This window comes from Sminthopsis crassicaudata, chromosome 1 (assembly GCF_048593235.1).
Source record: "Sminthopsis crassicaudata isolate SCR6 chromosome 1, ASM4859323v1, whole genome shotgun sequence".
In the NCBI taxonomy this organism is placed as follows: domain Eukaryota; kingdom Metazoa; phylum Chordata; class Mammalia; order Dasyuromorphia; family Dasyuridae; genus Sminthopsis; species Sminthopsis crassicaudata.
In genome coordinates this window covers 398,769,026-398,781,867 of record NC_133617.1, presented here as the reverse complement: position 1 = coordinate 398,781,867, position 12,842 = coordinate 398,769,026, and the positions used below count along the sequence as shown (strand labels likewise).

General features: G+C 38.8%; 1 protein-coding gene across 4 annotated transcripts in view; it reads left to right on the top strand.

Moving 5' to 3' along the window:
• Positions 1-1,949: 1,949 nt before the first annotated feature.
• CREBBP (CREB binding lysine acetyltransferase) overlaps positions 1,950-12,842 on the top strand; it is a 152,105-nt gene continuing 141,212 nt past the window's right edge. The window contains exon 1 of one of the 4 annotated variants that reach the window (XM_074279993.1): positions 1,950-2,183. In XM_074279993.1, the coding sequence (XP_074136094.1) occupies positions 2,099-2,183 (85 nt within the window). In that variant the 5' untranslated portion in view covers positions 1,950-2,098. The remainder of the gene's footprint in view (positions 2,184-12,842) is intronic. The other 3 variants (XM_074279995.1, XM_074279992.1, XM_074279994.1) reach the window with 3 other exon arrangements.

Below are 12,842 nucleotides of genomic sequence, written 5' to 3'. Positions count from 1 at the left end.
AGGGGAGAGCACATAGGAGAGAGCAACTGACCTACACTTGGCCCTCCTTTATAATCATAAGTTAGATCTAGTGAATAGAGAGAGGGAGCCCAGTGCAGTGGATTGAAAGCCAACTTGCCACAGACAGAATTCAGCCTGTGACATTTATTTTCTGTATAACGGTGGGAAGTCACTTATTATCTCAGTACCCCCTTAAGTTACAGATGAGATCTGCATTTTTTGGAAGGAGGGTTTTTAAATTGAGAGCTCCCAACATGGATAAAATATCAGAGCCTGACCCCTTCTCAATCTACCCCTCCCCCCAAACTCAAGTATTCAGACGCAAAGCATGCCGCAATTTCAAACTTACAGAGCTTTGGGAACCCTGGCTCACAGACCTGATTAGAGAAGCCAGTCTACACAGTAGAGTGCCACTAAAGCCAGGCCAATTATGACTATCTGTCCTGCAATTCACCTCTACTTCAAAATTTCAAAGTTTTTTGTTGTTTCTTTTTTCGAACCCTTGACAACTTTCTTCGAACAAAAGTCCCCACAGACCGCAGGCAGGGCACGACTCACCCCTTCCTGGTCCATACCGCTGGAAAAAAAAAAGAAAAAAAGAAAAACCCAAACCCTATCAAACTCAGCACAATTAAGGGGGGAGGAGGAAGAGGCGTAAATGCGTTCTCGTCGGTCACTACGGCCGGCAGTATTAGTGACCAAGGCTCATCCTAGGTCACACACACCGCGAGCATTAACACTTTAATAGGCTAGCGACGGGCTGCCCACTTTCCCCACTCCACCCCCCACCTCCCGGGTTCCACTTAGGGACCTACAGTAAGAGAAGAGAAAAAGGGATCTCGCAGACGCCCACGGGCCTTCACGTCTCTCCTTCGGCCCAGGGGCGGCGCTGTCCGCCACAATACGGCAGCACTACGCTCTCCAGGCCGGTCGCTCGGCCCTTTCCGCCTGGGCGCGTTCGTATTTTTCCGGCCGCTCCCGGGTGCAGGTGGAGGGGGGCGGGGCGGGGGCCGTGCGTGGTGACGCTGCGGGGGGGTGGCGGTGGTGGTGACGCACCAGCGTGCCCCGCCCCCTCCCCCTCCCGTTCAGGCTCTGGAAAAGAGAAGAAAAAAAACTTTCTTTTTTTTTTTAATTGAGGAATCAACAGCCGCCATCTTGTCGCGGACCCGATCGGGGCTTCGAGCGCGATCCACTCGGCCCCGCCGGTTCCGGGCCCCACAACCGCCCGCGCACCCCACTCCGCCCGCCCGGCCCGCTCCGCCCGGCCCTCGGCGCCAGCTCCGGCGGCCCCGCACGGCTCTCGGCTCGGCTTCCCGGAGCCGCGGCGGCGGCGGCGGCGGAACGGGGGTGGGGGGGGCAGCAGCGGCAGCGGCGGCGGCGGCGGCGGAGGCTCCGCTTCGCGCATTGTTTTTCCTCAAGGCGGCGGCGGCGGCGGCTCCAGCTCCTCAAACCGAGTAGGGGAGCGAACCCCGAAGCCCCCCTCCCACCGGGCGGGGAGAGAATTAATTAATTAAGTGGGGCGAGAAGGGGGGGAGGGAGGAGGACGAAGAGGAGGAGGAGGAGGAGGAGGAGGCAGGCGGGCGGGAGGCACCATGTTCCCCGGGACTGACTGAGCCGCCCCAGCCGGGCACCGTCGCTGCCAGCTGGGCCCCGGGGGGGCAGCTGGGCCACCTCGGCCCCCCCCTCCTTGGAGTGTCGCGCTCGGGAGGGCGGGGGGGAGTCCCGGGCCGCCGCCGCTGCCGCGGCGGGGAGGGGATGAGGGAGCCGCGGCCGGTAGCAGCAGCAGCAGCAGCAGCGGCGGCAGCGGCCGCGGCCGGGGGCGGGCGGTGAGCGCTGCGGGGCGCTGTTGCTGTGGCTGTGATTTCTCCTCCGGCCCCCCACCTCACTGGCCTCCCTCCCCCCCCTCCGACCCCCCCATCTCACTCACATACACTCGGACACCATCCCCCCCCCACCTCCCGCTCCCTCTCGGTGCCGGCCCGGCCGGGGCTGCCCTCCGAACCCCCCCCACCCCCCGCTCCGGATTGTCTCCTGATTGCCCCGGACCCTTCGCAGCTCCTACCCCCACCCGCGGGGCTGTTTTCGAGAGCCGGCTAAAATGGCTGAGAACTTGCTGGACGGACCGCCCAACCCCAAACGAGCCAAACTCAACTCGCCTGGGTTCTCCGCCAGTGACAATACAGGTGAGGACTGGGGGCCGCGGTGGGGAGGAGGGGGGGGAGTTAGCTGTAATTAGGGGCGGAGGGAGATGGTTAAAAATGTAAAGGGTTGGAGTGCCGGAGGGGAAGGGGAGAGAAGTGAATCGGCTTGAAGCAAAGTGTCCTGGGAGTCTCTGAGGGTCGAGATGTAATGTAGATTTCTGGAACTGGGAGAAGGCCCAGCCTGCAGTCAGGGTAGTAGGCTTAGAGTCCGTGGACCCTGTTTTGAATTACCTGTCACTTTCCACGCCAAAGGTGAGTAGCCATTTCAGATCACAGATAAAGGAGAGGAGGGGGCTTCTCTCTGAAAAGCTATGGGATCTTATCTAGATGTATGGGATGTTAGCGATGGCCAAAGTGGTGGGGTTCCGAAGACAAGTGGTTAGGCATTGCAAAGGGATTCCACGTAAAATTGTCTCCTTATCTCCACTAAACCTTCAGTCACTCTCGTTCCACTCTTACCTTGATCACCTTAAAAATTCTTACAAGTTTGAAGGGACTTCAGTGATTGGAAAAGCAGTAAGAAAAAGGTACTCCGATTCAGATTGATTTGCTAGGGTACGGACTTGCTCGGGTTTCTCTAAGCTAAATGACTTTTCCAAGGAGGAAAAAAAAAAAAAAGTAAGGTGCAGGGTGTTTATTTTGTGTGGTGATATCAGATGAGTGTATCTGCTGCGGAGTGTTGAAACGTGTGAGTGGCAGGACTGCATCTTGGTAAGGGAAAGAAATATCGAGGCTAAAAGATTGGTGATTAGAAATATTTTATGAATCTGCAGGACAGCAATAACATCAGTTCTAGTTTTTAGCGGATAGTAATATACTTTTAAGTAATGAAATCCAGAAACTTTTTATGTGATGCAGTCTATAATGATAATTTAATCTTCTTGTTTCTGGGGATAATCTTAAAATTATTTTGGAAACTCTCCATTTAAATCTTTCTGCTGTCCCAAACCCAAAACTATAATAGTAATATATCATAAAAGTTACAATGTATTTGATTTTGTGTTTCTAACAATTAGGAATAGTTTTAAATAAACTTATGCAAGCAAAATGTCCAATTAAAAATTAAGCTTCACCTTTGACTGAACTTAATTTAGGTCACTTTAAAAACAAAATAGCCATCTGTTTTTTAAAATTTTTAAATTCATTGTGATTCAGAATCTCTCTTAATGTAAAACCGTGCTTATTCATTAGGACAACTTCTTTGAAGACTTCCTTAGATAATAACATCTGCAGGCATTTTTTAATGTCACCACTATTTGGGTTTGTGTGTGTGTTTGTTTTTAATGTGCTCATTACCTTATCCTCTAGTGCAGATTTGAGAACTCTTCATATTTCCTCTTTTTGAGAATCTGTCTTTGTATAGTAAAAATTTGTCTTGAAGTTATTAGTATGAGGTTATTCTTTCTCACATGAAACCTTTTCATCTCAGTAACATCCCAAAATCACTTTATAATGAATAAATCTAAATTGATTTATATTGCTGCTTCAATATTGACCCATAGATGTGCACTCTGAAATGTAACAGTTTGAAAACACATGTATCTGATGTAACTTTTAACACAACAGAAAACAACTGCATACTTTGCAACAGAAACTTTAGCTTGCCTCTTTGTTTTAAAATAGTACCCCATGTCCCATTTTTCCTAAATAGCATATAAAATATTTAATATTACTATTATTGAAAAATGACAAATACTCTTTTGCACAGGTTCTTGAACAGTTAAAAGAAAAACACAAACCAATGGGAAAAATGGTGCTGGTAATTAGTTAATAAAAATTTTAGTTGATTGACTTGGAGTTTGTTTTGATACTAAATCTTTATTTCTTTTGTGTTTTTCACCCCAATAAATATGAAAACCATAATTTAATCATTTCTTTTCAGCAAAGCAGGGTCTAGGTTAGTTTGAAATTGTTTTATAAATCTGAAAATAAAATCTTTTCCCCCTTTCCTTTTAATTTTGGCATGTGATATGAAGTCTTTAAGTGGAAAACAAAGGACCTCAACTTTAGGATTTTGTGTCCTCAAACCCAGTAACCTTAGTTCAGACTGTTAATAGCAGCTTTTTGCATTGGTAATGGTTTAGTTTGTTTTAAGCTTTATATAAAGAGACATAAACTGGTTATACAACTGCCATAAAGTGTTTTCCAGATATAAACACCCAGTTATATACTGCTAATCCCAACAAAGTTCCTTAGAAAAAGTTACATTTTTGTCAGTTTTTCTTCCTTTTTATGCTCAGCTCTAGGAACAAATGAGGGAGATTTTCATGTTTCTGAGGATGAAAAAAGAAAATTTAGAACTCTTAATAATTACATTTGTAAATATGTAATGCAGATATCCCAAATTTAATTCTATAGACAAACTTCATTCTCAACTTTAGTTTAAACCTTAATCAACCTCATTATATTATTTGTATGGGGCCTATCTAAAGTATTGTTACAAAGCAAGTCAAATAGATACTCTCTAGTAGCTGATAATTTGAGTGAGGTAATAATGATTTGGACAAGGATGTTGGGGAAATATATTAAACAGATAAATTATAATATATGAAATACAGCATCTGAAGGGTGAATGTGTTTCCTGAGAAAGGGAAGTGAAATAAGTCCTAGAGAGTATGGAATTAGAGAAAACCACTTAACTATCGTTAAAATTGGAGAAAGCTTCAGGAGTCATGGGGAGAAACTGGGGCCAACTTGGAGTTGGGAGTGTTTAATAAGCTTTATGAGTACTATTAGAGATTGAACATTTGAATTTAGAAGAATAGTGAGAATATTGAGTAAATTGAGTTTGAAAAGAACCTGAAAGCATGGCAAGTGAGAGGACTATTACTGGAATAATCATTAAACTTGGAGTCAAAGATCCTGGCTCTTATTCTTATATTTACTGTCTATGTGCCAGTGTGTATGTCATTTCACCTCTGAGACCTAAGAGGTGTTGAAGGTTGATTCATGCTCTGACATGATTCTGAGAGAAGGAAATAAGCTATTCAGGAGAACTTTTACAGTGACTCTGAATATAGAGTAATCCTAACCCACTCCCACTGTCATATTAGTTTTAATACCCCTCTTAATGCAGAATCAGATCTAATATTTGAGCAGCATGCTACCATCAACTAGCAGTTCCTAAAGGATTACTACGTGTAAATCATTGCACCAGGTTCTGTAGATACAAAGAAGCTTAAGATACTCTTATTCAGCAAGCAGCTCACTTTGTTTACAAGCATGGATGAGGGGACATACAAAGGTAATACTAGGAGACAAAGTATGGCAAGGGCCAAATGAAAAATGTGCTCATTTGTTTAAGAGAGAGAGAGAGAGACACACACACACACACACACACGAAGTATTTACAGTATGCAAGGACTTTTTCTAGGTAAGAGGTGATTTTTTAAAAGTTTAGACTCAATTGCCCTTGTTCTTACAGAGTTTATAGTCTAGAAAGTACTTTAGAAAGTTGTAAAACTTAAGTTCTATCTTAAAGACAGTGCTATAGAGTATTCGTATTTTGGGTGGGGAGAGAAGATGGAGTAAAGCACTCTGGTCATACACCTGTTATCCCTGCTTTAGCCCCATAATCAAGGAGTTGGTAATGAAGGCTTTCTGGAGGAAGTAGGACTGGAACGAAGTTTTGAAGGTAGAAGTTCTAATTAATTATGTAGTGACAAAAGGAGGGAGAGCTGCAGGAAGTACAAGAAGCTTCCAAATTATATGTTGAAGAACTACTTAGAGCTTTAAGGAGGCAACATGATACAATGTAAAGAGTTCTGGATTTGGTATCAGAGGACTGGATTTGTATCCTGGTTCTGACATTTACTATTTTTGGGACTTTGGGCAAGCTATTTAACTTAAGAGCCTCAGTTTCCTCATCTGTAAAATAAAATATTTGGACAAGATGGCTTTAAAAGATTCCTTCCAGCTTTAAATTAATGATCTTAAAGATCTACATGTTTTGTAGTATATTTTATTAGGCTTTTCATTCTTCCAAAACTTTGGCCTACTAAAGGAGTATGGAACTTATTTAGACCAACTTATACTGTTGTGGAAGCAGCATATTCAATGTCTTTTTTTTTTTTTTTTTCCAGAAGTAGATTTTGAGGGAAGAGGTTTAAGAAAGAAAAAAAAAAAAGATCGATGTGATAGGAGTAGACTGTTTTAAATAGTTTTTCTCCTAGGTCCCAAAGTCCAAATAGGAGTACTTGATTTTTTGCCATAGCTTTAAAGTTGTTTATAAATAGAATTTTTATATACTAATTTGACAGGTGGAGGGAGGAATTTCCAAAAGGTAAAGAACATGGTGTGAAGGAAAAGACATAGAGGTTTGAGAGTGCATGGCAAGTTTGAGGAACAAAGGGAAAACATATTGAACTAAAAAGAGTGTTTTTTCTTCTGTTTTTTTTTTTTTTTTTTAATAACTTTATTGACAGAACATATGCATGGGTAACTTTTTACAAAATTATCCCTTGCACTCACTTCTGTTCTGATTTTTCTTTTCCCTCCCTTCACTGCCTCCCCTAGATGGCAGGCAGTCTTATACATGTTAAATATGTTATAGTATATCCTAGATATAATACATGTGTGCAGAACCATACAGTTCTCTTGTTGCACAAGAAGAATTGGATTCAGAAGGTAAAAATAACTTGGGAAAACAGTTCACACTCATTTTCCAGTGTTCCTTCTCTGGGTGTAGCTTATTCTGTCCATCATTGATCAATTGGAACTGAATTAGCTCTTCTCTTTGTTGAAGATATCCACTTCCATCAGAATACATCCTCATACAGTGTTGCTAGAAGTGTATAATGTAGATCAGAGTTTCTTAATCTTTATTGTTCCAAGTTACTCTTTCAGTCTGGTGAAGCCTACAGACTCCTCAGAATAATGCTTTTAAATGTGTTAAAATAAAATACGGAGGATTGCAAAGGAAGTTATAGGAAATAGTTTAAAAAATATATTGGCAAAAGAATAAAAAAGATTTTCTTGCATACAAGGTTAAGAATCCCTGGACTAAACAATGAGGGTGGATAATAATGATAGCATGAGTCAAACTGTGAAAATTAGGATAGAACCTGATTTTAAGAAAGGCCTTGAATGCCAGGTAATGAAGTTGGAAGTAGGGAGGCATGGAACATTTTGGTTTTTTAGGTAAATGGGCCATTTTATTTTCTCTAAAGAATTCAGAGTGCTGATTGACACAATACCTTTATGTAGATTTTTAGATTCAGTCTGGAAGTAACATAAACAGTTTAAGAGTGGGTGTGGAAGTGTCTGATCTTTACAATTTTCACAGGATTGTGTCCTCCCTGGATTGTATAGATTACATATTATATACAGCTTGGGAAGCACATTGGAGTAGAAGATGCTATATGTTTCTGACAACCCTGGCTTTCACAGTATTGCCAGTGATGAACTTCTTGATGGCCTTCACCTTGGATTAAACATGGCTGAAACACGTTGTTGAAGATTTTGAATAGGGAGTAACTTGACCATAACTTTCCATAAAAGAAAGATTAGTATGATAGCAGTATGAAATTTGGAGGAGAGATTGATGAGAGGAAAAACTTATGCTATTTTAGCTGTCTAGGATGGTGGTAATGGAATGAGGGATAGTAAGGTAAGGTGACAGTGGGAATAGAAAGGAAATGATGATAGATTCCTGAGGTGGAATCAATAGAATTTGGTAATTAATTGCATGTTAGAAGGGAGGGAACAAATAAGAATAATCTCAAAGTTAAGAAGATGGGAAACATGAGACTTTTTGGTGCTGTAGAGAAAATGTAAGCTGGATGGAAGAATAGGGATAGTGGAAAATATAATCAGGATTTTTGGATGTAATTGAGTTTGAGATACTGATGGATCATCCAAGTGAAGAGGTTCTGAAGGCAGTACGGACGGAGGAAAAAGAGATGAAAAGTTCATGGAATTAAAAAATAAATGGACCTGAAAGATGCAGTTTCAACATGAGTTAAAAGTATATAATTCTTTTAAAATGTCTGAAGGACTATCAAATACTACAAGGATTAGATTTGCTTTATTTGGCTCCAGGGCAGTACTAGAAGCAAGCAGTAGAAATTTTGTAGAGCTAGATTAAAATTAGGTATAAGTGAATGTTTCAAGAAGAAGCACCTTTTTTCCATCACTAGAGATCTTTAAATGGAGGCTGAAATGCCACTTGTCAAAGGTATGGTCATGTATGAGTTGAGTTAGTATTGATTACTTCCCTAATTTTGTTCAGTTCTTAAAATTCTGTGGTATTTTATCCAAGAATATCCATTGTAAAGTACTTTTGTAAATTTCATTTTTCATATATTCATATTCAACATGCATTTGTTAAGGAAATTTTTAAAAGAAAAACAGAAGAACTGATCTCAAAAAACTTGATTTTTCATAAAAAGGAGATAATATAGATATACTCGTATTTGTGATCTCATTGATTTAAGAGTTTCTTCCAGTGAGTGGTTGCTAACCATCCATACCTGGACCTCCTATATGACTCATTGTTCTCTCAAAAGTTTACCACAAGTAATCTACCCAACTTAAAACATGAATATGTAAGTGGAGTACTCTGGTCTTCTACTTGTCATCTCTCATTCTTTATTTTATCCTTACTAAAGGGCTAAATCATTCCCATCTTATTTCATCAAATTCCTTGGATATATCCTTTATTCCCATTCTTTGGAGTTCCTAGTTATAAGTTGCATCTTGCTCACATGCCTCATTGAGCCTGACCATTTTCCTCTCTGTGAAGATTATCTTTGGTTGATAGGTGTATCTGGTGTTTTAGGTTGATGCCATAAAGCAACACTAGTAAAATGTTCTTATTTGAAAGATGGGCCATTATTTGAAACTTCTAAGAAGTTTGGAAGTCAGTATATGTAAACACAAAACAATATAGTACTTGGAAGATGTCAACAAAGTAAATGAAATAATATCTGTGGAGGAAAGTCTTATGTACCTAAATTATCACAAGGAATTTCCAAAAAATGGGAATAAAGGATATAACAAAAGAATTTGATGGATCAATCATGGGCCATTTTCTGATAGCCTTAACTTAGTAGTTTGATTTTCACATTCTATTGTTCTCTTTAGAAGTGTATTTAATTGAGATTCATAGAATTTTTTCTACACACTACTAAATAGATATTAGTTTATCTTCTGAAAAGACAGATTTTAATTTCATAGAATAAATAGAGGTTTGAGAGAGTCAGACTTACATATATAAAGCATAGTATTGTTGGAACATACTTCTTGTACTTAAATTATTTTTAATCTGTATATTTCTTAAACACAATTGAAAAATATAAAAAAAATTCATTGGTTAACTATCAGCCTTTTTTTCAAGTACTGTACACAGTATTCATGTATCATGAACTTTCATGTATCATGAAATTTACAAAAGTACTTTACAATGGATATTCTTGGATAAAATACCACAGAATTTTAAGAATTGGAACAACTTGTCAATGGTAATGATAATTTTCTTTTGGAATACATTTAAAAAAATAAGTAGTTAAAATAGTTTGATCAAATTACAACTATTTTGTTATGGAACCATATCTTGAATTAGGTCTACTGTAGTCATTATTACTAGCACAATTTTTCCTAGTGATACATTCTGGGAGAGTCCATTAAAATTTAAATATTAAGAATTTTTAGAAGTGGTTAATCAGATAATTAAAATTTCTGAGTTCTGTCACAGCATTCTGAAGTTCCTAATGAACAACATAGCATTTCATAGATAGAGTATAGAATCATAGAGTTTTTGAATTGAAAAGGAACTTAGAAATTTTATCCAGTTCCTTTATTTTACAAATAAATAAACTAACATTTGAAGATGAGATTTGCTCAGGATCCCCAAGCTAGTTAATAGTGGTGGAACTAGTTTAACAACTGAACCTTCTGAGATCTAGGCCTTAAGAATCTTCCTGTTGAATCAGCATGCTGGTTTACACTTTTAAAAAACATTTTCTTTTATAACTTGGTATTCTCTCTTTCTGTCTCCATATATCTCTACTACCATAAAACTTTAATTTGTAACAAATTAATAGTTAAGGAAATGAAAAAAATTCCTTGGCCAACTTTACAAATAGCAGGGTTTACTATCAGTTCTCAAGTCATTTTTAGATACTGCATTGGTTGGTTTTGAATTCTTACTTAATAGTAATAGTAAATTGTTCTATTGGCCTTCATCAGTTATATAGACCTTCTCAAGTTTTTCCAAGTTCTTTGTATTTGTCATTTTTTTTTAATATTGAGAGTGTATGTAATAATGATGTGGTAGAGGATCATGGAAGGTTTTATGGAGAAGATGACACCTGTGCTGAGCCTTGAAGAATGATAATGATACTGAGAGCAGGAAGGGAGAAACACTTTCCACTCTTGGGGTAGGAAGGAACAGGCATAAGAAATAGTTTGTTAAGGTGGAGGAACAAGTAGTAGTTTGGTTTAGTTGGAACCAAAATGGAAGTAATGAAATAAGCCTGAAAAGTGTGTTGAAGACAATGTTGAGAGTCTTGAATCCCAGGATGAGGATTTTGATTTTATCTTAGAGTCAGTTAGGGAACCATTAAAGATTTTTGAGCTGTGAAGTGATATACATCTTTGCTTTAAGATCATTTTTGCAATTTTTTTGGAAGATGGGTTGGAGAGAGGAGAGGCAAAGCAGGGAGACCAATTTAAAAGACTGTTGGCAATAGTTAAGACGAGGAATGTGTTAAAGACCTGAATCGGAGTAGTTCTTGTGAGAGTACAGAGGAGGGCATGGTTGATTAAATTATAGAGGTAAAATTTATAAAAACTTGGTCTTAAATTGATTATGAGAAGTTACAGAGAAAGGGGAGAGAGCCTCTAAGTACATGGAGTTATCAAAAGAAAGAAAAGATGTGGACGAGATATTTTTAACATGTTTAGTTCCATTCTTTTCAGATATGTTTTGACTAGTTCATCTTATCTTTTAGGCATCTGAGTTTTACCTTAGTTTTTGTACCCTGAGACTGAAATACTCTTCTCATACCAGTTTGCCCATTCTTTCTCTCAAAATTGAAATCTTGATTTTTCCAGGAGAGGAAATAAGAAAATTTCCTTTAATAACCTAAGCTAGTGTTAAAAAGTGTCAGATGTAGAAAATTTCTAAGTCACTCATTCAACAATTTAAATTAACCTTTTTGTTTTATCTCCTATGGACAGAGGCAATAAGTAGCTGCTAATAATCTCTTCCATAAATATTGTTAATTCTAAATTTGAAAAAGCAAAATTCCTTTTGACTCCAAGATTAAAGCAAAAGTTGCATTGCTCTTCTTTAACATTATTTTATAGAGAGATATTGATGTTATTAGATGTGGCTTCTGCTTTTTAGTTACAATGTTTGACTATATGTCAAAGAAAGAATATTGTATTTGGAGTTAAAAGACCTTTATCAAATCCGAAGACTAGACTTTTAATATCAACATTACACACTTCCTCTGGGATGCTGGGCAAGTCACTTTAACTCTTTGGGCTATATTCTCTTTATTTGTAAAATGAAGGCATTTGAGTAGATCTCTGAGGTTTCTTACTCTAAATATAAGATTCTTTAAAGTTATGGGAGATTTGAGAGGGCTGTCTCCTTGCTTTCAGAGGTAACCGTTTTCACATTTGGAAATAACAAACAGAAAACTTTTGTATCAATGCAAAATCTGTCAACTAGTATGTCTAGTTTTGTCAATTAAAGACAAAAAGAAACAATCTGATTTCACTTTTTTACATGACAACCCTTCAAGTATTTTGAGGTAGGAGGAAGTGAAGGGTAATGTTTTCTCCAGAATGTTTAGTCTTTTCTCCAGACCAAATCCCCTAGTTTCCCCTAGTAAGTCCTCTCCCATTCTCCATAATTTTGATGTTCTTCTTATGCACTCTGTCCTTCTTAAGTGCAGCTTCCACAGTTAAGACACAATATGCAGATCTGAATACTGTGAGACTTTCATCTCCCTTCTTTGTTCAATCAATGGAAATTTATTAGTGATTACTTTGTGACTGATACTGCACTAGATTCTGGGGTTAAAAGACAAACAAGGAAACAGTTTTTACCTCTAGGAGCTTACATTCTCTTTAGAAAAAAAGCATTGTACAGATGTAGACAAATAATAGGCCTAAAATAAATGATAATTTTGGTGGAATGAGGGACAAATAATGACGGCTGAGGAAATCCCCAAAGATTTCATGTAGGAGATGACATTTGACTTGAGCTTTGAAAAGAAACTGGAGATTCTGCGAAGGCAAGATGAAGAGGTATACCATATTCCAGACATGAGCTATAGAGGTAGGAAGATGGATTATTATTGTTTATTCTTCATTCTCAAAGAGGACCATGGCATCACAGAAATGATGCCTTGACCTGCAAATGGATTGGATTGGAGTGATGTGGAAGGGCTGTGCATTGTTATCAGCCTCACTTTCTTCAGAGCCATCTTGCCATCTGGGTCCAGTGGCGCAATAATAGATCAAGACAACTGGAGATGGTCCTCGAAGATGGAAATATCAAGAAGATCAAATTGGCTAAATGGAAGACTGTGAGTGAGAGTAATGCAAAAGAAGTTTGGGATTTTGTATGGATACTAAAGGTACCAGGGAATTACTAAAGCTAATTGATTAGGGTAGTGACATATTTAG